Below are 25,893 nucleotides of genomic sequence, written 5' to 3'. Positions count from 1 at the left end.
GTCTCACACCTGAGCTCAGGCTCTCCACTGTCTGTGGGCACTAGGTCTGTGTGATCTACTGAGAAAAGTCACAGAAGGAGGTCTTGATGCTCTTCCAGTTCTCACTGACCACAGTGATCTCATCCCTGATCCTGTACAACACATTTTACAAAATTATTACAGGCCAGGCAGTGTTGTGTTATTATTTCTTGAGTGGATAAGCTGATGAGGTGGTTGGAAAGCTTGTAGAGATACCACTTTCCATAGATATGCCATTCCCTCCTTGTCCACGGGTAAAGGAGAGGGGACGTTTCTATTATTTCAGCCTAAGTCACTGTTAGAGGCCAGCGGTACCATGGTGTACTTGGATGTTTCATGCAGTCCTGTCTGATGCAACTGAGTCTAAGCATGTTGTTGATTGAATGCGCTTCTCATGCTGTGAATTCACTTTCAAGGCAAAACATGTAGATTTTGAAGAACGTAAAAATTTAGTCTCTCTTAATGAGCACAGGAATTGAGTGCTTTTGAGCAATATTTCCTGCTAATTGTAAAAACAGCAGCTGGGATCTCAGAAAATCTAAAAAATTGTGGATTCTCATAAAGCAGTGGTGGTGTCCATAATATAATATATATATATATACATTTGCAAGTTCCAAGTAAAACTTGTGTTTTGCAGTGATTTGCCAGGGGTGAGGGGGAAGCACAAATAAAATTTACGCAGCATCAATGTCTACTTGACAGTCTTCAAAATAATGAAGTAATGCCTGTAAGCTCAATCCTGCAAATAACATTCATTCTTGTTTTGATGATTTAAGCCCATTGCATCATCACCTCAACTTTCAAAGGTGTTGTAACTACAGGCATCAAGTGATTAATATAGGCTTTTGGAGAAAAAGAACTCCTCTGGCTGAGTTTGAGTATTAAATAGCATTTTACAGTAGTTGTTTTGACAAGTCTGGTATCCTCTGTACAAATATGTTGTGCATTTTTAGTTCTACTGGTCTGGTTTTGTCTGTTCTAATAGCAGATTCGTCTAGTCTTGCCAAACCTTGTCATGTTTCAGAGTTTTAAAAAACATTTCCAATAAGGAAGAGGCTTTCCATATTGTTTGTGGATCTGAGAGGCTGTATAGTCCTGTGTGCATTTTCTGTGTGTAACTCTTCACATGTAACAGGCTTGTGCTTGTATTTTACTTCACATGCTATTTTGATGTTTCTTTTTTTCCCCCCTCCTCATTTTTTTTCTTTTCTTTATTTTTATTCTATTCTCTTTTTTTTCTCTTCCCCTTCTGCTCTCTGGATGCAGCCAAACGCAAAGCTTGGAAACTAAACCGTGTTGGTAGCCTGCGAAATATATACAGCAGCAGCAGCACCAACACTGAAGGTAACAAAACAACACGTTTTAGATGAACACCTCCTCTCTACCCCTTTTTTAACCCGCTTTTCTGAAAATTGCCCTCATTCCGTCTCTCCCTTACCAAATGCAGGAATGGAAATCAAATTTGCCCAAAGCATGCGTGCTTTCATCTTATGTTTGCAGAGTCATTCCAGTGGTCTTTTCATCTTTTTGTTTGTGCATTTTATTTTACCATTCATGTTCCTTTCAGCTTACTTAAATTTTGACCTTTCCCTCTAGTCGTGGAGTGGTGATGTTTAAATTACTTCAAGAACCCATTTTCTTCTTTTATTTATTTATTTTTTTATATTCCCTTTATACATGTGGGCACTCAATGTAATATTTCCCAAGTTATTACAGTTTTTAAAAGTGTTAGTATCAGGTGTAATGATCTGTAGCCAAATACAATAGTGTGCCGTGACATTTAAGTAACAGTCTTAATTTGTTTTGTGAAAGCGTTCTCCATAATGCTCTTTGCAGCTCTAATCCAAAGGCGAGACAGTGCCGGGTCATTTGCATGTGCTACTCTTGCTTGTAAATTCTGTATATTGTTGTATTTCTAAAGGTCATCTGGTGCCAAAGTTCACAAATTGACTTACATTGCTTTTTTTTCACCGAAGACAGCCGTCATGGCTTTTGTATAATAGCACATTGAATTTTTTTTCCCCCTCCACCTTCATTTGAACAACACAATTATAAACTTTCTTCTTTTTTTATTATTACAAATGTCAAAGGTCAGAATTACTTGGAAGCCAGGAGAGGAGAAAAAACCTCTGCCACCATCTCCAGCGGCATGTAAGAGGGATAGTGTAAGAAATATGGAATGCAAAATAGGTCACAACTCAGTAATCTCAATATAATGGGGGGGGGATTTTTTTCACTTAAGTGCGAACCAAATGGGTCAAGTAATCGCAAGCGCATGCCCTAACACTAATTGACTTATTTTGGAATGATTATAACTGTAATATTTTTCTTAATGTCACTGTTTTCTGGGCTGTTGATTTTAGTGATTGCCAAGCAGTGGCATTAAATCTCTTGTAAATTTTAAATTGCATGCTATTTCTGTAAACAAGTCCCTCTGTTCACATCCTGATCATTAACCTTTGGTGATTTATATCACCGTCCTTTTTTGCACAATTACTGCTGTATTGCTGTTGGATGCTGTGCTCTCACTGCCAAATAAAGTATATGTGGGAAACAAAAGTGTAATTTTCCTGCAGCTTGTTAAGGAGGCTTTTTTAATTATAATTTTGTTTTATTTCTCAGTGTAAATGTAAAATTATTACCTTTCAGAGCAACAGTTGCAAAATTCTGCCTATTTTGATCATTTTGGTGTCTTTTCAAGTGCAAAATATGAAATGAGAGAAAGTGATTATTGGACATAAATGTTTTCTTTTTCCATTTAATAGGAAACTAAGTAGATACTTTTAATAATACTTAATTTTGTATGTACGTGCTGGTTTTTAATCTCTTCTGTTAATCAGTGCACAGACATGTTTGTTACAGGTATGCTCGTGGAGGAGCTGGTGATTTTATACCTACTTGTTATTAAATTGTAGCAGTGAAACAAGTGTAAAAAATTCCCTTGTGTCTTACAGATGAAGATCTCGAGGTTTAGGGCCTGTCTAGTTTAAAAAATCCCATACTGCACTCATCAAACTAGCTGTCGAAGGCACACTGAATAAGCTTATGGGAACGTGTTCTTGATAGCTATATGGTCCAAAGAGTTTTGAGAGATGTCCTCAAAGTGAAATTTTGAAATTAAACAAATGCATCTTTTTTTGGAAGTATAATCCCTGCTAAAAACTGAAGATCCACTGTTCTCCATAGTTCTGCTTCTCTGAGCTTGTATGTTTAACCTCACTGTGATAGCGTGAGTTGTGAGACTGGCAAATGTAGAGTTAATGAGCAGTGTAAGTATTAAAAGCCACATGTTTAGATAATTATGCCTTCAAAAAAGAAAATGTTGATGGGAAATGACAGTCCAGAATAACAAATCTGCTTTAGTCTTTAGCGCATGCTTGCTCAATTGCACTTACACGTTTTTACAGAACAAAAATATTCTCATCATGTACAATTCTCATTTTTAAAAGCTTGATCTAGAAAGCAGTTTCTCAGCTAGTTTTCAATTCCAATCCTATTATTTAGGGATTCTGTGCGCTTCCATGTAGCAAAATCTCCAATTAAGATGGGCAAAGCAAAGGTCTGCACACAGCAACTCAGATGCTGCAAAGGTTTCATCGATGCTTAGCAGCAGTGAGTGTCTGCGTGGTCCTCGGTGTGGTGGGTCGGTCACTGGCGCCTGGTGCTTGCACAAGGTCACCTTTTGTTACACGCCGTGCAAAGCTGAGAGTCCTCCCTGGACGTGGCTCTTCTCAGCTATTTGATGCCCAAACCATTGCATTTCTGTCGTGTCTGTCCTGGCCGGATTTTCACAAAGGTGACTGTCTGGGTGTAGGATTCACAGCTGGACGACTCTAACTTCTGAGGGCAGACAGAAGCGGGCATTGTACTGCTATGCCCTTTGCTGTTCCTTCATCACTTTCGTACTGATGTTATTTAGAAAGATTATTTCTTAGATTAAAGAAACTAAAATTTCTTGCAATTGTAGAGTTTGACTAAAACTGCTCATTTTCAGATCTTTGTGTTGTTTTTTTTTCTCATAGGGAGTCACTGACAAATGAAAAAGTCGCACCTGCTCCTTATTGCAGGCAGCCAAGATTTAAGCAATCCTTTGATTTTCTAGGGGGAAAGCATGTAATAGCATGTCGCGCTTAAAACAGACCCTGCTCGATTTCACTCTTCTGAAGCTGGCGTCTGGTGTACCTGCTCTCAGAGCAGGATTGTTAAAACATGGAATTATTTTTCCTGTAGCAATGTGTAAAGAAGTAGCTTTATGAAATGTAGCAACTGTGCTCTGCATGCTTTGGTTAAACATTCAAAAAGATACTAAATCCTCATTTTTCCACTCTTCATGTTTACATGGGACATGTTAAGCCGTGCTGCATCGGAGTTGCCAGGATCTCATGGAAAACTTGTCTTCTGCATATTCATTAACTCCCAAACTACCTTTTGTTGAAAAGGTCGCAATGCTGTTGCTGCCGTGATGCTGTGCCAATGCAGGTAGTTAGCTTTGGCTCAACCACAGCAGATGCAGGGGGAGGCTGTTCATTCACAACACCAAAGATAAGCTCTACCCAATCGACAATTTAGAAAGTGAGCTGTGGGCTTGAGATGTATTGGGGAACACCTAGTGCAAGTACAGACTTAGGTACCCTATGAACTGAATTTAAAAATGACTTCATGCATTTCTTCAAATCGTGTTGTCTTAAAGCGAGTACATATGGTGGGGGGGCTGAGCGCCTTGAGCTAGAAACAAGCCTTTCATCATCAGTTTGTCATTCACGGGTAGTGATATAAAACAGTACCACTGAAAAATTCTTCCAGTGGAATGCAACCTTTACCAAGAGCTGTGGGCAACTGATAGCAGAGCTATATTGTCCTGATAGGGTTGATTTTCAAAACTAATTAGATTTAGACACTGGGTTTGGAAAGGGGAGAGAAGTATTAGCATAGTCATGCCCAGTGGGACATGGCACAAATATTTCCTTAATTGATGCTGCTAATAAACATGCTTATCTTCCAAGTTACAGGGATAATTTACACCAAGTGGCAAAATGTAACGATAGTTATCGTTATGTAGTACATAAATAACATGCACCTTCGTTGTAAACAAATTGTGTATTGTAAACATCCAGTGTTGATTGCTGGAGCACCTCAGCAGTTTTTCATTATCATCCTTTTGAAAAGATTGAGGGTTATTAAGGAAGGATGCTTGAGTGGAAGTGGTTTTTGAGAGATAGAAGAGGATGTGATAAAAAGGGAGTTTAAATAGGTCTTGGTGTTACTTCAGGCAGGCTTGAATAGGTCCGAACCTGTAACCTCAACTCTAGAAGATGCTTTATGGGTGTTTGAAATATGCCATTGAATCTCTTGGTTCTACACTTGCTGTTTCTGGAAAGTATATGCTGTGCCACTGGCATCTCTTGCTATTAATTTACCAAGGTAGCATTAGCACCAGGATCCTCTGGCAGCTACATTGTGCAAAGATGCAAATGCACGATCTAGCATCTAACGTAAGAGGCTGGTTGTAAACCACTGACTTGGAAGTCAGAAATCCAGTTTTATTTCTGATTCTTTACAAATATCCATGTGGGCCTATGAAAAATGCCTTAATCTTGGTAAGTCTTCATTTTATGCCCTTTGAAAAGTAACAATACTGTGTTTTTTTTTTTAAAGTAAACATTAGGGATGGGTGTGATTTCTGATTGTAGAGTGCCTGGCAGAAAGGGGGCCTTATCTTCCACTGATGTGAAGCTGTGCTTGTGGTTATCCACCACTGGTGCAAGGTGTCAGCAGGTATTTGTGCAGTTCTTAATATTGAGAATAAAAGATCTGAGAAGTGAAAACTGCAAACAATTATATAAGCACATTGTTTAGAGCAGCTCTTACTGGGATACCAAGACGTGTGTTTTCCCTACATTTCAGTGGACTTAATTGAGCTCTCTGGAACAAGTTATAGACTAATTGTATCCTGTAGTTATTTTCAGTGTAGATTGCTAAATCTGATCTCTGTTACGTACAATGAACACTGGCATTGGTGTGGGAATGCAGTGGATGCAGTGTGACTGTGCCTGTTTGTCTTCCCTTGCACAGCACTTGTAAGGAATTGTGCATCGTTCTCCATAAGTGGGTGGGCTGTAGCAATGTATGTTGTTTGGCAGGGGAAAATATTCATGAAGTTCTGCTGAATGAAGGAAACTTGCTATGAAAAGGTAATGGTGAAATCAGTATGTGCAGCATCAACCGTGGTACCGTGTAGTTCCTAGAAAGTGGTGGTGCTAATGGCTTCCGTACCACTATATGCAAGGCTGTGTAGTTTTCCTAAAACTCACTGGTTGCACATCCACTGCTCCTCTAGTAAAATCCAAAAAAGTCTCACGTGTTATCAGCTGTATCACCACAGTCCTACAGTTTGGGCTTATTTCCCATTTTAGCCACCCCTTCCCACTTAAACCAAAAAAAAAAAAAAAAAAAAAAAGAAGGAAAAAAAAAAAAAGAAGAAAACCCACAACATTTTAGACATCTCATGTTGATAATAACTTCCAAATGTAAATCAGTTGCAGCTGTTTCTTAGCACTTTAACCCTTTGTCTGCTGGGCTTCCAGGAAATAATTGATGACTGATTGGCCCATTAACCTTTTTAAAAAAAAGTTTGACAGCCCGGACTTGTGTAATGAGGAGGGATTCTTAGTGAAATCAGTTTGATGGCTGAGTTGCTTGCCCCTGAGGATGAAAAATTAGCCCCATGGGACCTCGTCTGCATAGAAACTGGACACAATTAGTGTAATATCCGGTGTTATTAATGTAGTTTGGAGTAATTGGGCAGGTTGATTTCGACAGGTTGATGGTGCTAAAATACTATTATAGTGGACCTTTCTATGAATAACTGTTAAACATGGAAAACTGTTTAATAAAATTTTGTGATTGGGCTCATAGAGATTTAAATAGCACAACCCATAATTTTACCGAAGAGTAAAACTGAGCAATTTCACCCTGCTGCCTGGATTTTTCTGTTTGTGTTTGCGATGGGTGAGGATCTACATGTTTGCTACCTGCGTGCCGTGCCTGTCTTACACATTGCTCTGCAGGTGACGTGGCGTTGGCTCTGGTGTTTTGTTTTGCAGTCGTGTCTGCAAAAACAAAACTCCCATCACATTTAAGCAGAAAATGTGTTACTGAATGCATCTTCAACTGGTGCTCTTGCTTCTCGTCTGAGCTTTTTAAGGAATAAGCCTAATAAAATATGCAAACTTGTGCGTTCTTAATATGTTGTCAACAACAACCAAGTTGTCAGCTCGCTTCCTGATGACATGGAGATGTCCTCCCGGCCCAGCCTTAGGACATGCTGCAGCCCTCGTAACCCGTGGTGGGGCTGCATGGGGACAAACACACCAACACGCTGTGCAGACCTGGCAATCCCAAGCCACAGCGGCTGCGAGGCATTTGCAGCTTTTGTCACAGTGTCATCTGGTCACCGCAGAAGAGGTCAGGGATTAAACAAGAGAGCCTTTCCTTCGGAAAAAGGATACTTCATGTGTAAAGGAGCACCGACAGGAAGCAGCTGGCGGTGTTCCCCCCATTTCACTCGAGTCGCCTGGATGGCAGGGTTCACACACCACGCAGGATGCCTTCCAGGAGCAGAGGGTAACTTCAGTGCAGCATTCCTTGCAAACAAAGCCTGCAGGGGCACTGTTGTGAGTGAGGACAGTATTTCAAACTTGCTTTTAAAGGGCAGACTGGCCGGATTGCAGAATTTATTTCTCATAATAAATTCCTAAGTACGCAATCAGGATTATTGGCAAATACAAGATGGGAAAGTTCAATCATGCTGAGTCTTGGCTTTATGCACTTCTTTCAGGTCCTGGAATTGTGATGCTGGGAAGTCATGTAGTTCTTAGATGCTGAAATTTTGGGCTGGACCATGACAGGATTGTGTCTCTGCAGAGAGTCTCTCTAAATATATAGCACATACACTTGTTGATCATTATGGATGAGAAGCTAGCTCAGTCCTGTGTGCTTGAGGAGTCACCTCTCTCGTAGCGCCCTTGTTTCTTTGCATCCATCGGGCTGTACTCCCTGCTTAAAAAGGAGGCATGGGGAATTCATTTTCCCTGTAGTGAAAAAATGACCCCAAAGCCACACGCCACCCCATGCGATAGCTTTATCTTCCAGCGCCCACTGAGTAGAGGAGAGATGAAGGAGAAGGGCACAATGCCTAAGAATGAATCTCCTGAGCTGGATTCTACCACAAGCTGCTTCATGTGAGATTCATTTTTTTGTGTTCTCTTACTCTGCCTGCGTTCCCTGGCTTTCTCAGGACCCTCTTCCCTCCAACAAGGCTTTCTGGAGGTGCTTCAGTTTTTATTCTGCAGCACTGGGTTGTCCTGCAGATGACAGTGCCCAGGACTGAAAGCAGTTTTAGTCTCTCTGTTGGACTTAATCTTACATCACCTTCATAAACTCTTGAAGCTCCATTTGATAAATGTAACTTCTTTTTTTTTGTGATTTAATCAGCATTTTGCTTTGTGATCCTACCTGCTTTTTACACAATATTGCTATAACAAATCTAGTTATACCTGCGCAATTGCATTTCTCTCCTCTTTCTGTTTCCACTTATTCTACACATATTTCTTTATTTATTTATTAGTGTAACTGCTACTTCAGGTGTTCTCATGCACCTGGAAATAACCTTCAGCTCTGTGTGTGTTCTCAAGGTGCAAAGTAACCTACTCTGTTTTTTGAGAGTTCATTAAAGCAGCATAAGCAATGGTCTTGCTAGCATGGAGCTTACCAAGAAAAAACAGTTGTCCCACAGGTAGAGAAAATGACTTCCAGCGAGCAGCAGTGCTGTCTTTAAATCTAGTGCTAGATTGGTCACTTATCTTTACATGCTTACGGATGACAAGGTAATGCAGGAGGTTCATGGCTCTGAATACGTAATAAGTCATTAGTAGACGAGTGAATGTAAATGCTCTTTCTAAAGCCCGTTACGTCTGATGTTCACCAGAACTTTGTGCTCTGTTATTATGTTCCTTTCATGCTTCATGCCTGCTATTCCCAATTCCACTATCTCTGTTTCAGCTTCTTTGATTTTTTTTAATTTGACTTTGCTGTCCCATGTGTAGTTAGTGTGCGTACTTTTATTGATGTTTTCATATGCTGCAGTGCTTCAGCCTGAATACCAGTCCTTATGCTCTAATGGCCCTAAAGGTTTTTCGTTGACCTTTTCTGCTAGCTTCTCAGGTCATTTTCTCATCTTCCATGTCAAATGTGAATGTTGAATAAGCTGAACTGATTTTAATTCTGTGTAATCCGGTGTATTTGTGCTGTAGACCAGAAAAGCACATATATTTTTTTTTAACATATCTGTGCATGTACATGTGTGATTGGAGGAAGAACTGACAAACTTTGTGTTGTCACCTCTTTATACTCTGTCCATCTTTTTAAGTTTTGTGCATAAAAAAGTACTTTATTTATATTTATTTATATTTATATTTGTGCATAAAAAAGTACTTTATCTACATAGCATTTAGAGAGAAAAAATTTGCATCTGCAAGTTGTTTTGGGATGCATTGTGCAGCTTCAGGGTAGTTGGATATACTTAGCCTTGAATCTCCGGCATTCAGACCTGCAATTCCTTGTTACATTGCAGAAATTCTCATCAAACAGGATTGCTTAGTCCTATCTATCAAGATCCTTAACTTTTCTTCCTATTACATGTTTTTTTCAGAACAAGAAGAAAACTTCGAGTTTATCATTGTCTCTCTCACTGGCCAGACATGGCACTTCGAAGCTACCACATACGAAGAAAGAGATGCATGGGTACAAGCCATAGAGAGTCAGATCTTGGCCAGTTTACAGTCATGCGAGAGCAGCAAGAACAAGGTATGGCACACAGAGTAATACTGAAAATAAGTTATGGTGGTTGATGATTAAAAGGAAAGCAAAATCAAGAACCCTGAGTTTTAAAACTTGTCCTCCTAGAGACATGCATGTGCTAGGCACATGGCACAGTCGTGTTAGAGCTGTATACGTTTCTCAGATATTTCAAGATAACTGGTACTGTAGCTTGTTTTGCAGTTTATTTTTGAGAGCAATTGAGTAAATAGAGCTACTGGATTATATTTGGGTCTTCTGGATTGCTCTTAAAATTTGACTGAAACTTGGAACAAGGTCCCTACTGAGAAGTTATATTGTGGATTCACTACTGCAGACTCAGGTTTGTTTCAAGGTAGGGAAGGGCTGCAGAAAGTTCTTTAAGAAGAGCCTGTCTTGGTGAAGAGTGGAGACAGACCCAAAACCCAGCTTATTGACTTGCCAAATCTCAATTAACATTTATTTTGCTCCTGCATGGCAAGGTTTAGTTAAGCATTCTAGTTGGCCTAGCCATAAATGTGCAGTGGTGTTCAGGCACCGGGCTCCGCAGTGATAAAGTGATACAAATCACAGAAATCAAAGATAAGCTATTGCCTTTTCCTGAAAGGAGCTGTCTTTCTAATTTGCCATGCTTTCACATTACGACAGAAGTAATTTGTTCTTCTTTCCTATTAAAATACACGTTTAAAATCTGAGAGTACTTGAGCCGTTGCTCATTGTTGGAGGGGCAGGAGAACCTGTGATTCCTGAGTCTTTGTGACTGCAAACAGTTCACAACTAGAGAGCAAGGTGTTGAGTGGTAAGGGAGAGAGAGAAATGGGGAGTAATTGTTCAGACCTGTAGACCCCTTAACCTTATCCATGTGAGAGATGTCTTTAATGATTTCATATTGCGAGAAGGAGACTCAAATTTTGAAAGGAATGCCTGCTTTCATTACCCCAACCTACCAGAACAGATCAGACATCAGTAATTATCATCACTGTAACATAATTTACTTCCTATTTGGTTAAAAAAAAAAATGTTTATTTCTAATATATATTTCTGAGAGGGAGAAAAATTACTGCCTATTTGGTTTTGTGTCTGACTTTCATAGATTTGCACATTTTAATGTGTATGTTAAGAGAGCATAGCAGAGGAAATGAGTATACTAACACCCACGTTAAAAGAGCCCTAATAGAAAAGAGGGCAAAGAGTGGCTGTTAACATTTACTGTGTGATACCTACAGAGAAGATTGTCCTTTGTGTATATTAAATACATGTATTCTTTTGAAAAGGAGAATCCATTGATAAGATTTTGCTTGTTCAGAGAGCTTTTTTGGTTATATATTCAACCTGCTACAATGCTCCAATAGATTTTTCTGTAAAGTATTTCCAAGGTCTCACAACAGAAGAACTAACCAGAACACCATAAGCACAGCTAATTGGACAGGTTTAGTAAGCCTCCCATTGACAGACTGGGAAGACATATCTCCACATGCCCATATGTAAGACCTGGTCCTAATCCTGCTTAAATTATTTCAAAAAAGATTGACTTTCATTTGAAAATTAATTTCAGAGAGCCTATAATTTGGTACAGCTAACAATTTTATTCTCAGATAACCCACAAGAAGGTTTAGTTGGATAGAGCTGAACTACTTCTACGTGGTGACAGACACTCCGGGTCATCGGCCGGTCATCATGGAGAGAATCTAAATGGGAGCCATCTGATTAAATCTGACCTTTTGACAATAAAAGGGTTTCGGTTTCTTTCGCAAGCCATCCCTTAGTCTTCATTAGCAAAAGCAAAAACATCAATAAAAGAAATTGATTTGATACAATAATATTCTTATCTAATTTATCTGAAGAAGTAAATCTATGCTGTGAGTACCTTTCTTGTGAATAGCAGGGCTCATCCTGAAGCTCAGTTTTCTTCTGTGCTTGCTCCCCACCAGTTAGATTCCAGGCAAGAGTCCCCAGAGTGCTGGGAGTTCCTGTGCAGGGTGGGGACAGCTCTGGGAGAAATCCCAAGCTGACAAAATTAGAGGAGGAGAGAGGGAATTTCTGCTTGTCAGGCATGGTCTTGTGGTGCTTGGAGACGCTATTGAGGTTGTTATTTCTTGAGAGGCAATCCAAAGGCTTCAGGATCTTTCAGCTTATTTGTTGAAACTTGATCTAAGCTTTGTTTTGTTGCCTTTGCTGACAATTTTTATCTAACCCTTTTTATTGGGCTCTTGTTTGTTGCATACGTGTTTCTTCGAATCTACACAGTCCCGTATGACGAGTCAGAGTGAGGCCATGGCCCTTCAGTCAATAAGGAACATCAGAGGCAATTCCCACTGCGTGGACTGTGAAGCACAGAGTAAGTACAGCCATTGCTGAAGGCAGCACAGGGTGCTTGCTTGCAGAAACTGACCTCACTCATCTCCTTGGCCGAGACTTGGGTGTACACCCACCGCAGGCTTTGTCTTTTTTGGTATTATATTCCATATGTTGTTTGCACGTTTCTTCTTCATTATGGAGTTTGCTTAATCAAGCTTAATTTATGTTAATTTATACTTAATATATGCCATGTCAGATGAGTCCTAATTTTTCCCCCTTGTTGTTGTACTTGTCTCTTCAAATGTGAACATTTTTTCCCTTTCCTTTGAAGAAAGGGAAAAAGGACTTTGCTCTTTGACATCAGTTACTTCCATTTTCTTCCTACTTTGGGTGGAGAGGGCATATGTACTGTGGTAATATTTTCAGAGTGGTAAAGCTTAATTTGTGGGTTTTGGGTTTGTTTTTTTTTTTTTTAGGGTTACTTGTCAGAAGAAACGAAGTCATTGCTCGTTATGTCTGGATACTAGAAAACTGATTTGGGAATTTTTTCCCCTTTATGTTTCTTTCCCTTTTTTATTTTTAAACATATACCTAATGTTCAGAAAAGTGTTCTCAAGAATACTTTGAGCTGCTCGTCACCTCACTAACCCCAGCTGAGGTCATTATTCTGGTGCTCTTTAGTTCCAGAGGTTTGTAACAAAGCCATAAAAAGGAAGTACTCTTGCTCTAAAGCAATTAGCTGTAGAAGCTGAAGGATTGAGAACTTGCGCATTTTTATTTCTTTGATGTTTGGAAGTCAGAACTTTTTCTTGTGATTTTACATGTGCTTAAAATGGAAAAATATTCATTTATTTTTCTTTGGATACTTTTTTTTAAGACTTACTGTTTAGGATTCTGACTATTTGTCTAAGCCATTTAAACTTTCCAGCTAAATTTAAAATGAACATTCATACAAAAGTGTAAGTGCTTTTGCATGATTAATTTGCTGTCTGCATAGTTAACAATTCAGCTGATTCGGTCATCCACCAAGCAAGCCTGCCTCATCCTCAAAAGGTTTGAAGAGAAGGTGGTTAGCACATTAACAGGCATTTAAAATGACAAGTTTTTTCCAGTCCATGCCATCAAAATGTTCTTCACACTCAGATTGATTTTAATTGATTCTTTTGAAAGATATTAGATGTCAGGTATTCGTATTCTGTCCATAGGCGATGGATCGAGAACAAAGGCAGGTAGGTGCTCTGTCCTCAGCATGCAGGGATATGAGCCTTGACTGGACTAGGCTTTGAGCACCAGGATTCAGATCCTGTCCAAACAGCTCGATGACCTGCTTGTAGGAGATCTCCAGTATAAATATCATGGACCTTTCACAGACAGACAGAAAAAAATATCAACCTTGATGAATTAAGGTCTTTACATTCCATGGGCTAGTAATCCAGAGTGTGATAAACAAGGAAAAATGTTAGTTTGGCTGATATTTTAGCACACACAGATGAAAGTGACTCATTTACTCATGTTCTTTCATATTAACCTGGTAGTCGTTCAGATTTATTCCAAGGCTTTAGTATAGTTGTAGCAGTATTCATATAAGATGCAGTGCTGCATATGAGAAGGATGGGGTTTTCAAGTGACCTTTAGCTTCTCTGAAGTCTTCTGCAGTCTATCTGTACAGCTGTGGGTAGCATTTTCCAAGACCCTGCTAACCAGTCACCCAAATAGAGTGGAAAAGTGTAATTCCTTTATGGCAAACAGGTTTCCACACTCACCCGTGTCCTTGCAATGTGCCCACGAACCCTTTAAGCTCTACCCAGAGTGCACACTATCCCCGAGGTATGTTTCTCTCCTAGTCTTGTACCCCGGTATTTATGCAGCTCAGCTAGATGTTTAATCAGAACATGATTGTGCAAAAAAAGCCTTTTTTTTTTTTTTTTTTTTTGTCCTTTTCCTTTCAGCCAGGTTGTTTTTCATCCAGATTGCTTCTTGGGTCAAGCTGGCCACACGTGCACGGTGCCAGCAGAGGGGCTGTGCCAAGAATATGTTGCAGGGAGAGGGCAGGATGGGACCACCCTTTTTGGCAGCTGTCAACACTTGGGGAGTAGGGGGCAAGTTTGCAACCTCAGCTGGAACCTCACTGAATTGTTTGTGTTCTCGGAGATGATTTAAACCTTCCTTGTCTCTTCTTGTCATTTGCCCTTCCTAATTTTAAGTCCTCTATTTCCTTTGAAAAACCTGCGTTAGTTCCTAAGCAATGTATCTTAAAACGTAAACATGCACGCACACTGTGTGAACCTCAGCCTGCTGCTTTTTATGCCAGGCCTTGCTTTATTCCCTTCACTCCCTTTCTCTCTTGCCTGGGCAAGCCCTTACCCCGGAGCATTTTGCATCACAAACACCAGGGCCCTTGTGGAAGGCTTGCATAGTTTGCATCTTCACAAAGCCAGATGTTTGGGAGCAAAGGAATATGAGATGTTGCTGTCCCTCACTTCCATTCAAGGGCCATCAATCTTCCACTTCAGAAGTCTCATTCTTCCTCTTTCTAGAACGCTTTGGCTTTTTAGCACTTCATTACAGCACTTTGTTTCACTGGGGAATTTCTGCTTTGTTGTATGTTAACCAGCAGCAGTAGTACCAGGAGCCCTTGAGTGCTTCAGCCCTTTGCCCCTTTAGCAGTCTCAGACTGCAAACTCCGTATTAACTTTCCATCCCAGGAGAACAGAGGTGACACTGAGGCACGGAGGCCTTCAGGTACTGAATTTTTAGCCCAAGAGGACTTCATGCTGGTTTCACAAGGAGACAAACCTTCCCTTTTCCCGGGGGCCTTGCGAGCAGCGAGAGGCCCAGTTCCAGGTGGAGAAGGCACTGGAGATGATCAGATTGCTTAGGCAAACGAAGCTAAATTTCTGCCTCCAGATGCTTTTTGCTCTTCCAGTTGTAATGCTTAAAGAGCATATTGGAAGAGAAATATTTCACTCTTGTAAGGTATATGGAATATTAGATCTTTTCTGTTGCAGAAAAAAACAAAGAGACTCTCATTATGTGTTTCCCAGTCCAACAGAGTTTAGTGTCTAGACTCTACCATGGTGTATTTTGGATTTGAGAGCCAAACACTGACATAATAACTTCAGCGTCATTGTCAAGCCTATCAAACCCATCACAAGATACAATTTTCTATAGGTAGAATAGAAGAAAATTCTCAAGGAAATTAAAAGATACGAATTTTTCCCTCTCTTGCTACAACCCTGCAAGATGCCTTCACCAGCTGCTGCTGCTCCTTAGTTTCCTTGCTCTTCTGTTCCTTTCTTCAGAGATTTCCTCTGTTCAGCCCAGCACTATCTTTGCCATGCTGAATCCGGATGAGTTTAGCATGTGCAAGTCTTTCATCAGCCACCCCATGTCCAAAGGGATGAAGGACATGGTGTGAAGAGGTTATTTTTCTAAAATAGCTGTGTTAAGAGCTTTGGCTTTCACATGACCAATTTGATTGAGGTGCAAGTCAAAGTGGGGAAGAAGTTTTTTAGAGAAGGAGAAAACTGAACATCTTTAAGAATATGGACAGCTGAAAATTTAAATCTGGGAATATTCAGTGGTATAAAAATGCTTGTATTTTGATTGACAAATTATAAGTAACAAAGAGAGAAACTAGCTTTATAGTACCTCCAGCTGCACAGAATGGGCGTTTTCCTTCTACCATCAAATTTGGGTGTATGCATACTGAAGAAGTGCCTACCATGTGTACTCTAAGGATCCTCGAATTCAAAATTACTGTTGGTATCAGCAAGAAAAGTAAGCTAATTCTTTTATCTTCCTCTTCTTTTTTTTTGTAATAAAAAATTTAAAATTAAAAAAAAAAAAAAACAGTAGATTGTTTACAGCTTAAAATTTCCAAGAATTAGATTAAAAATAAATGTATATATATATATTATGAGATCAAGAATGCCAATTTACAATAGCTCGCCATATTAATTGGTCAGTAGTGACTCGTAATCTAGCTTATACCCTTTTGAGAACAATTTTTCATGTGCACACAAATTGAAACAGAAGTCATCAGTGTCGTCATATCATTTTTTCTCCAGATACCAAAGACCAATGCTGCTTGTCCAAGCTGCTTATTAGAGCTCTGCCATGCTTTGCATTATCCTGTTGTGACCAAAATCAAAAAGTCTGTTTTTTAACTGAATGTCTGTAATGAATTCAATACTTTACTTTTCTGGTTTGCCACCTTCTTACTCAATTGTGTGTTGTCAGATTGTTGAAATTTAAAATAATATCCTGACAGATTTTCTTGGTTACTTCGTAACTTCTTGGTTATCTGTTGGACTAATTCAATCTAACTAGTGCTGTTATTTGGAAGTAGACAAATATTTTAGAAATGTATTTAGTAGAAGATACACCAGATGTACTTAAAATGCATAGATGTATTTCTGGAGGGTGTCGGGATCAGGTCCTTAGCATCGCTTCTGTTGGAATAATTATAAAAATATTAATCAGTAATTTTTCTCTTGCTTCGTTCTGAGTTAGTACTTCTTTGAATTCATGACACTTTTTATGTCTGTGAAGATAACCCTGCCCTTTGCAGGTTAGGGGCAGAGATTTCATTCCAAGTCACAGTTTGTAAATTTTAAATGGATACCTGCTCTGTTTAAGCTTTTACAGACAAATTAGTGTTTCAGGGGTTTTAGTGTATTTCAAATACACTACTTGAGTTCCCCCACTGGCAAGACACCAAAAGTAACTCATGGAGGTGACCTGGAGAAATATGCAAGAAAGGAGTGTTTCATGCTTGTCTTACTAAGGACTTGTAAAGCATGGCAGGTGTTTTGTCTTCTGTAGTTTTGGAGATCTGAAACACCTGCTGTCTGTTTCTAGAGTAAGACTTAGTATAGCTGAAACTTTTTAAACAAAAGATCTGTTTTTCTGCTTAAGTGAAATAAGATGGGGGAGCTTTCTTGTTCTTTATTATTTCTAAGGACTGACAGAAAAACGTCAATCAGTCTTTTCAATGAAATGTTGAATTTTGCCATTAGAAGTATCTGCTTTCATTTAATATTTTTGACCAAAAGTGACACGGCAAATAACTAGGAAATATTTTCTTTCCACTTATTTTGGCTGCCAAAAATAACTTTTTCAATTTTGGGTTACACAAAATAGAAATGAGTCCTTTGATGATATTTGCAATAACAGAAAGAAATTATTTTCCAGTCAGCTCTAAATTTTGTTTAGATTTGAATAAAAATTGCCTGCCTTCTCAATTAATCATGACTTTCCTGCTTGGCATTTGTGATAGCCTACTTGTTCTTTGGGAGGCCTAGGGTAAGGAGAGAAGAAAAGATGTGACAGCAGGTGGGAAAAAAGCCACCAAAAATTCCTCCCATAAGTCTTTCATTGCATTTGTTGAAATGAATGTTTGTTGAAGAGGGATATTCATACAAATCTAGATTTAAATAACACAGGACAGTGACAAAAAGTGAACCATCTTGGGAAATGACTTTGAATTTCCCGGCTTTTGTCAGGTTTGTCACTGCCTTATCATTTGTGGGGTTATTTTTTTGTCTGTGGAATCCTTCTGGCTAGTACACTAAAACTGGCACTGTTCAAAGTATCACATTTTCATCTTAGTACTTATCTCCCTGATCTTAGAGATGAAAACATACCCCATAGTGTGTTAGATGTAAAAGCCATATGTAGGTGATGATATAGATGGTTATTAAGGGAGTTGATATAGTTAGCAACAGCGACATTGTATCTACTCTTTTTTTTTTCTTTTTCTCTTGTAATTGGCTACGAGTGGCTCTAGATTCCCAAGGAGGGACTTTTTCTACTACTTCTTCATAAGCTGCCTGCTACTCAGTTTATATTTTCCTTGTTTCTTCTTTTCTTTCTAATTCACCCTTTACTTTTGACTGCAGCTGGAACAACACAATCTTTCGTGACACACACACACCCTTAGGGTTTCTCAAAATGGCTGGGGTCTTAAGAAGGCAAAATTGACCCTTCTGCCAGACCTCCTCACTGTGCTTGTGAACAGAACACCTGATTTTTTTTTCCCCATTGTTTTTGGAGGCAAAATCTTTTTCCACAAACATTAACTAGAAGGTTTTGTTAGGTGTTTTGTTATTCTAATGGCTTTTCTCCTTTTTCCTGTAGACCCTGACTGGGCCAGCTTGAATCTGGGAGCCCTCATATGCATTGAATGCTCAGGTATACACCGAAACCTTGGCACACACCTCTCCCGGGTCCGCTCTCTTGACCTGGATGACTGGCCTATAGAGCTCATCAAGGTGATGTCTTCTATCGGGAACGAGTTGGCAAACAGTGTCTGGGAGGAGAACAGCCAAGGCCATATGAAACCTTCGTCAGACTCCACAAGGTATGCTTTCTCACTCCATCTGACACTGGCATGCACTGTCAGGTAGCATGTGATGCTTACTGCACATGGCAAAGACTGTAAACTATAAGGCTGAGCACATAATTCCTCATTTTGGCATTTCAGTCAGAGGTGGTAGGGCATTACAACATTTTACAACATAGTCTTTTAAAATTCTACCTTCAAGTATCCCTTGTAAAAATCAGAAGGTGTATATCTTCACTGCATGCCCAGGAAGAACATATGTCAGATGAGGTGTGTGTCAAAAGCAGAGTGACCCTGTTATGTTCTCATGCTCGTGGAGGTTTCCTCAGCAGCTCTATGATTTTTTGTTCAATTGACTGACCGACAAAACAGTGGGAGATTGAAACCTCCCACCTGGTTATACCTCAATCTAAATTACACTGTAATAAGTTTCTTTGTTTCATTAAGCCACAAAGTTCCTGGCTCTTGGACTATCAGTTTATGATTAATGATCTGCCTTCAGTAGACCAAGCTCACCCAGGACACTGCTGTGTAATTTGTCCCTGGCTATCAGGTCTTTGGGTTTGCATCACAGCTGTCCTGAAAGCCCTGCTCAGTATGGACTTGCTTGCTTTCTTTATGTGAGATATATATGATGCCATAAGTTGGTGGGGGAGTGTGTATTTCCTATGAGAGCAGTATTTTACCTACCAGTCATAGCTCAGTATAGTGAAAATCTTTCCTGTGATACATTGTCCTAGTGAAAACTGAAGGTTTTTATGCTTAAGTTGTCTGATCACTGTCAAAGGAGGAAGATTTTTTGAAAATACCGGATTTTAGTGGAGGTAGGTGTTAATAGTTCTAACTAACATGTTGTCTTGGGGGATCCGAAGTGACCTCTGGCAGACTGGGTTTCAGCACAGTGGGGTTCACACAGGTGGAAGACCTTCTGGACCATCTTGCCCAGCTGGGCCAATCTTTTAAGTTATCTTTGGAAGTGTGTTATAATTGTCTTAGTGTGAGCCCCGGGGGGGCAGCCTGCATCTGAGCAGTGTTCAGTCCCCAGGAAGCAAATGGAATGACAAAGGTTTAGCTCTCAGCGTTAGCCTCGTGTATATAAGAGAAATCAAACAGAGGTAATTGTGGTCTCGTTTTGTTTATGTATGTTTCTGGATTCTGCTTTTTCCAATATCAGATGAAGTGAAATTATAATGTGGGAGTATATACCAGGGACACCTCCTACAGTACAGGAGTAGGTTTGTACTGTTGTCTGTAATAAAGTCAACCGTTTCTTATTGCATTATTTCGTTAGCACTGAAAAATGAATTTGTGGTGCCACCTTTGGTTCATCTTCGAGAATGAAGCAAAGTACATTAATCAGGCTACTTGGGTGAATTCCTGTGCATATAAATGTGTTCAGGGAGACCTGCACAGAGATTTTGTTAATACATAAACTGTATGTCAGCTGTGTATGTGTATATTATTATACAGCTAATATAATGATTTCATCAGTTAGTTTGAAATCAACTTCTTGTTGTCTTTCAGTCATTAGTATTACTTTGTGCTTAATCCAGAAATCTTGTATTGTTGCATCTAACAAATATATGTTGCTCCTTACTGTTGAGGTGAACAGAAAGATATCTCAACTCTAAATATTTAAAATGAAAGGCATATACTAAATCGGATTTTTTTAAAACATGATTTTAGAATTTATATAATAAATTTAGGATGTTGTCATGATAAATCTGAAATTCATGTGATGAAGACAAAAAGAAAGCCATCCGTTTAAATTAAAAAACTTGTTTTTTTTTGTGTGTGTGTGTTTGAAAGTGAGACTTACATATATAAAGTCAACTTTTTTCTATCTGATGCTCAGTTTATTTTAATTCATCTTTGTTTCTGTACACCATATTTGTGGTTGGCTGTTTGTCAGTGACATCATTTTTTTTTTTTTCTTGGGCTATAGCATTTTGGGACAAAGGGAATAAAGATTAGTTTTGTAAATATGCATTTCCAGTTATGAGATCAAGTATGATAGAAAAGCTGGTAGAAAAAAAATAGAAGTAAGATTATTTGAAATTTTGCCCACAAAGCAATTCTAATCGTGCTTTTCTACCCCTGTTTATTTCTGCTGTTTGGAACAGGATTTAAGTGGTATTTTTCACGTGAATATATGAAAATTCTGCCTTTTCAAAGTGTCTGCTTCCTTTTGTGCTTTACTTTGGTCTCCATTAGCCTCATGATCCTTCTGTCCTAGCTATGGCAAGAAATAAATCCGAGCATCTCTAGATATAAGTTGTGTATTTAGTTTTCTCTCTGTTGTTCTGAGTTTTGCATGAGGAATCCTATCAGAAGCAGCTATAATAGACCTGAAGTGGGGTTAAACAAAAAAAAAAGTGGAGGAGAAGGCAAGGAAATACCTCAGGGGTCACTACTGGATGAAGTCCAGCAAGCCCCCAACCAGGAGGAGCAAGCAGAGGGCCGTGCGGCCACCCTGAGGGACAGGGACAGGGACAGAGCTGGGCTGGCAGGAGCCTGGGGGAGCCCAGGCAGGAGAGGTGCCGAGTGCTGCCCCCGGGGAGGAGCAGCCCCAGGACATCCTGGGGCACCCAGCTGGGAAGCAGCTCTGCAGGAAGGGCCCTGGGGGCCTGGTGGGAACCGCGCTGAGCACGGGCCAGCAGCGTGCCCTGGGCACCAAGAGGGCTGGCGGCACCGGGGCTGCCTTAGGCACAGTGCGGCCAGCAGGCCCAGGGCCTGGCCCAGAGGCCCTGGGCACAGCCTGGAGCCCAGGAGGCTCCCTCTGAGCACCAGGCAGCACTGCTGGGCTGGGCGGGTGCCGCAGCCCTGGCACAGGCTGCCCAGAGCCAAAGCCCCATCAGACTAGAGAGGGAAGTAATTTCATGTAATTTCAAAGGCTTTAGCACAAAGCCTCAGTTAAAGACCTCAGACAAATAGTTTTCACATGCTTCTGTGTAATAAGTTGATGATGACAACTGATACACGATAGCAAAGCCAAAAGTTGTCAGCACGATGATGGACACTCTGTTAATAGACGTGCAGTGGGAATCAGGTAACTGAGGGTTTCACCATTTTGTGTTGTGTCTTTCTCTTGGAGATGAAGCCATCAATGGAAACCCACGGGCTATCAAGGGCAGAGAAGGACTATTGAGTGCTCCACAAGTACTCAGGCTGTTGGACTGGGAAGCTCAAGGAGCATTCACATGTTGGACTAAGAGGAATCTGAAAACCTTGACATATGCGTGGCTTCAAAAGCAGTCCCTTCAGCTTGTGAGAATTTGGCACTGAATCGTTGCAGTGTATTTCTGTTGAGCAGAGGGAAGGGTGAAGAAGGGGTTGATGTTTTGCAGGCAGGACTGCCAAACGGCTGACTGTAGGCCACAGCATAAATAAGGAGTCTTACCCAGGAAAATGTCACCGACAGTTATAAAAATTGAGCTATGCCAGCCTTGGAGTACAGCTTACATTTTTTATTTTGTACCCTCAAAAATAAGTTAAACTAATAATCAAACCGCATCGCACATACCATACTGCTGGCCTTTCCCAGTGCACTCAAATTCACTTAAAACTCTTTCTCTGAGAAAGTCATGGGAAAGACAAACCTGAAAGCATATTCTGAAGGTCAGAAAGGCTCTCAGATTGGAGTTTAGGAACTCAAAGCCTGAAAGCTTTATATCAGAAGTCCTTGCTCCTGCTACTTTCATCAAGGATATTGTCCAGGTACGCTCTCTAATGTTAACTTGTGCCAGATCTTGTAGAGTCTGAGAGATGGTTTATAAAATAATCAGATCTCTAGGTCATTCAGCGCCTCTGGATCAAAAGCAGCACCTTGGATTGCATTAAACTGGAAACCAGTGCAGATAATGGGAGCACAGGTGCAATAGGATCCCCCAAGGAAGCAGCATAATGCGAAGCAGTAGCGTGAGCCAAAGTTCAGATTGAGGGTGTTCGCATGGTTACGGCGAGGGAAGAGGAATTAGCATGAGCTCCTGGTGAGTAAGAAAAGTTGGCGAAGCAGCAGAAAAACCAAGCACAGGAGAATATGTGAATATAGAAGAAAAAGGGGACCAGCTGGCCTCGGAGTGTTGTCCGTGGGCCCCTGATTAGGTCAGCTTTAGAAGGCTGGTAATTGGTTCCAGCAATTACCAGCAGCCCTGAGAACCGCCGCTCAAACTTCGGGAGCCTTGTGACAAATTGAAGCTGACTGCTGGTGAAGGAGTATCGACTTCCCATTTCTAAACAGGGGGATCATTAGTCAAGAAAAGCATCTTTTAATTACTCGCAGGAAGAAAAAAAAAAAAAGGAAAAAAAGGAAAAAGATCTTTCAGTATGGATCCTGCAACAACTGCCATTTTTTCAAGTGTATTCAATATTAAATTTATTGTCTTGGAGGGGAGGGGGAGAGCGGGGAGAGCTTGCCTGCAGTCCCTCCTTCAGTAATGTGGGTTTAATTTGGAGTGAGAAGTCAAATTAGAGTAAATCAATGTTGCAACAATTAACTGGGTCTGGGGATGAGAATGAGGATTTTCCCCTGTAATTGCTATTGATACTATTTAAGCACACTCTTAGAACATTGATTTTGAGTGGTGTGACACAGGACTAGTCTGAGCGGCGCAGTGGGGCCAGGGCAGAGTTTGCTCCATGGAGGAATGTTGCAGATGTTGTGAAGCCAGCTTCTAGGGATTAGTGCTTCGGGTGTCTGCACCATGTTTTGCCACCAGTACGTAGGTTTTCTGCCAGGTATTTAACTTTCTTCTGGACACACCGCATATGCTTTGCTTTGCTGTATCTATTCTTGCTCGTATTGTTTCTGGTTTGCAGACTTGCTTGGCACCGTTGGGTTCCTCAGCTGATGTTGGCCTTCTCCAAAGGAGAGGAGCTGTCACCATCCCTCTCCCACTCCAGGAGGTGATTGTTTCCTCCCCGATCCTCTCGCTCTTTCTCTGAGCTCCCAAGGGCTCTGACTCAGTCTTGCTGGGAGGGCTGGGATATGCCAGCAGCAAGACTGCCTCCACCAGCTGGAAGCTGTTGGCCAAGAGGACAAGGAAGGGCAGCTTGCTGTCCAGAGCCATATCCCAACCATGCTTTTTGTTCTTCTGCTGAAGTGATGCTCAAAATTTGCATTAGCTCTCTGCAAACCACAAAGTTGAAGGGCTCCACCATTTCAGTGTCTTTCTGAGAACTTGAATAAGTAGAAAGAACTTCCATCTCCATGAAAAATGTATTACAAAAATGAGGGATGAACAGTTTGTAGAAGCTCAGCTGTTAGCTGCCCTTTACGTCAGGCATAGTTTTAAGCTCTGCTGAGGCTTTAAATAGAGCTTGAATATTGTGGTTTACATCACAGTGAATATGGCATGTTTCTGAGCTGAGATTTGGATGTTGAACTCTACCTCCTGGTTTTTGTATTCTGGTTGATACAGCTAATTTAGCAAAAACAAATATGCTTGAAAATGTACATTTTTTGCTTTCCTGTGGATGACAGGGAGGGGGGAAGACTTCAGATGACAACGTGCTGAGTATTAAATATCAAAGATGTACATAATCCTCCCGTTCTGGAGCTTTCTGTTTTTAAGAGGTGGTCTGGATCGACAATGCAACTTTCCAGTAACTGCAAGTGCCTGCCACGGTGTCCTTGCAATTTTGCTCAGGTAGTTTGTTTGCATAGCAGTTACTGTGTTTATTCTGGTTAACAAAGGTCATAAGAAAACAGAGAGGTTCTTAACGCCGTCTGAAAAGTCGTGAGTTGGGAGCTGGCAGTGTCGGGAATTGACTTTCACCTTAAGATGTAAGATCCAGTTTGATCCCTCGCTCACTAATGAACTGAATTTAATGGTGTCAGAAAAAACATTATGCAGCTCGACTATATTTAGCAGACTTCCACAATTCCACGCTGAAGCCTGGCTTGCCGTTTCAAGGCTAACGTCCATTACGCTGGTGAGCAACTTCTGTGAAAAAAAAAAAAAAATTAAGCCGTGCTTCCTTTTTTTCATAAAAATAATTATTCCTTCATTATTTGTACTCGGAGTGAATTTTGATAAAGGGCAAGCACAGGGAAACTGCCTCGTTACATCCCCATATCTTGTCCTGAGCCTTGCAAAGGTTCTCCATTTCGGCTCTTTGATTTCTCGCTCGTTCTGGCCATCAGATTGCTGTTTCAGTCCTGTTGGTCTCCAGTTTCTGGCATAAGGACGCACCGCTACAGATGCAGCCCGAGGGGACATTAGTACCTCTCTATCCACGACTGTCAGGTCTGGTTTCGTAGCGGTTCTTGGCCTGATGAGGTCAGTGTTTTGTCCCTTTTGAATGCTCCTCCATGCTTGACACCTTGCCCATTTTAGGGTGGGGGAAGGGTTTAAAAAAAAAAAAAAAAAAAGATTTTATTGTGAAGGGCTGACCAGAACCCATCTGCAGTTGGGTGGCATCTGCTCCCCACATGTCACTTCCCTCATTAACAAGCAATTGAATTAATTAAATGCTACTCAGAACACGCATAACAAGCTACCGGCAGTGTCCAAATTAGCACTGATAATCAAGGATGATTTCCTTTATTATCCTGCTAAGTGGTGTGCAGGCTCTGATCTCCCTGTCTGCCCTCATCTATTTACATACCCCCAGCTTCTGCCTTTAGAAGCTGAGGTTATCTTACCTAGTTAATTTGCCACGATCACCAAGCATGGCGGATTGATATTCCTGCCTCTGCTGAAGCACCCCCCCTTCTCCCCCTTTCCTTCCTCCCCAAGCCTGGTCCTTTGTATCTCAAGCTCACTGATAAATTAAAAGCCACCCCTGTGGTCTCTCAAGTGAGTAATAGAGGCAGAAATTTCATTTTGCAACTGGCTGATTTAATGATCCAAAGGGTAATTAATGGCCTGATTATCTTAATGTTAAATATGTCCGGCAGCAATTACTGTGACCTCCCGCTTGTCAAGGTCCAGGCTATGCTCTTCTTTCAATTAAGTTCTCTGGGGCTTAATGGTATGAATAAACTCCTCTGATTCTATCATTCCGGACTCTGAGATTTAAGCGAGCTAGGGGCTCGTTTGGAGTTTTAATCAGCCCGTCTTCTACTTGAGCGATCAGAGTTAACAATTATAACAAGGACAGTTTAACTTTCTTCCCCCCCACCCCCCACCCTTTCTACTTCTTTATATTTTTCCTTTTTTTTTTTTTTTTTTAAGCGCTTGGAGGGAATTTTGTTGGCTGCAGAAGCAGCTTTGCTAGGCTAGTCTCTCCCTATATAAATTATCATGTGAATGCTGCTGTTTTTCCATTTGACAGGCTTAATTAATTGGCAGGAGCGCCCAAAAATGACAGTGCCACTAATTGCAACTCAAAGTAAATTTCTGTCATTGTGGCACGCTTGTCAGCGGGCATGC

At 40.6% G+C, this 25,893-nt stretch overlaps 1 protein-coding gene across 10 annotated transcripts in view; it reads left to right on the top strand.

Annotated features, from left to right (window-relative positions):
- The window catches only part of AGAP1 (ArfGAP with GTPase domain, ankyrin repeat and PH domain 1), a 352,881-nt gene that overhangs the window by 289,920 nt on the left and 37,068 nt on the right, over positions 1-25,893 (top strand). For 6 of the 10 annotated variants that reach the window (XM_084524026.1, XM_084524027.1, XM_084524024.1 and 3 more), the window contains 4 exons: positions 1,285-1,362; positions 9,728-9,882; positions 12,121-12,211; positions 18,313-18,535. In XM_084524026.1, coding sequence (XP_084380152.1) covers positions 1,285-1,362; positions 9,728-9,882; positions 12,121-12,211; positions 18,313-18,535 — 547 coding nt within the window. The remainder of the gene's footprint in view (positions 1-1,284; positions 1,363-9,727; positions 9,883-12,120; positions 12,212-18,312; positions 18,536-25,893) is intronic. The other 4 variants (XM_084524019.1, XM_084524028.1, XM_084524022.1 and 1 more) reach the window with 1 other exon arrangement.

Source organism: Aythya ferina, assembly GCF_964211825.1.
Source record: "Aythya ferina genome assembly, chromosome: 6".
Taxonomy (NCBI): Eukaryota; Metazoa; Chordata; class Aves; order Anseriformes; family Anatidae; genus Aythya; species Aythya ferina.
The sequence above is the reverse complement of the archived record's forward strand: the minus strand, read 5'-3'. Positions and strand labels throughout refer to the sequence as shown.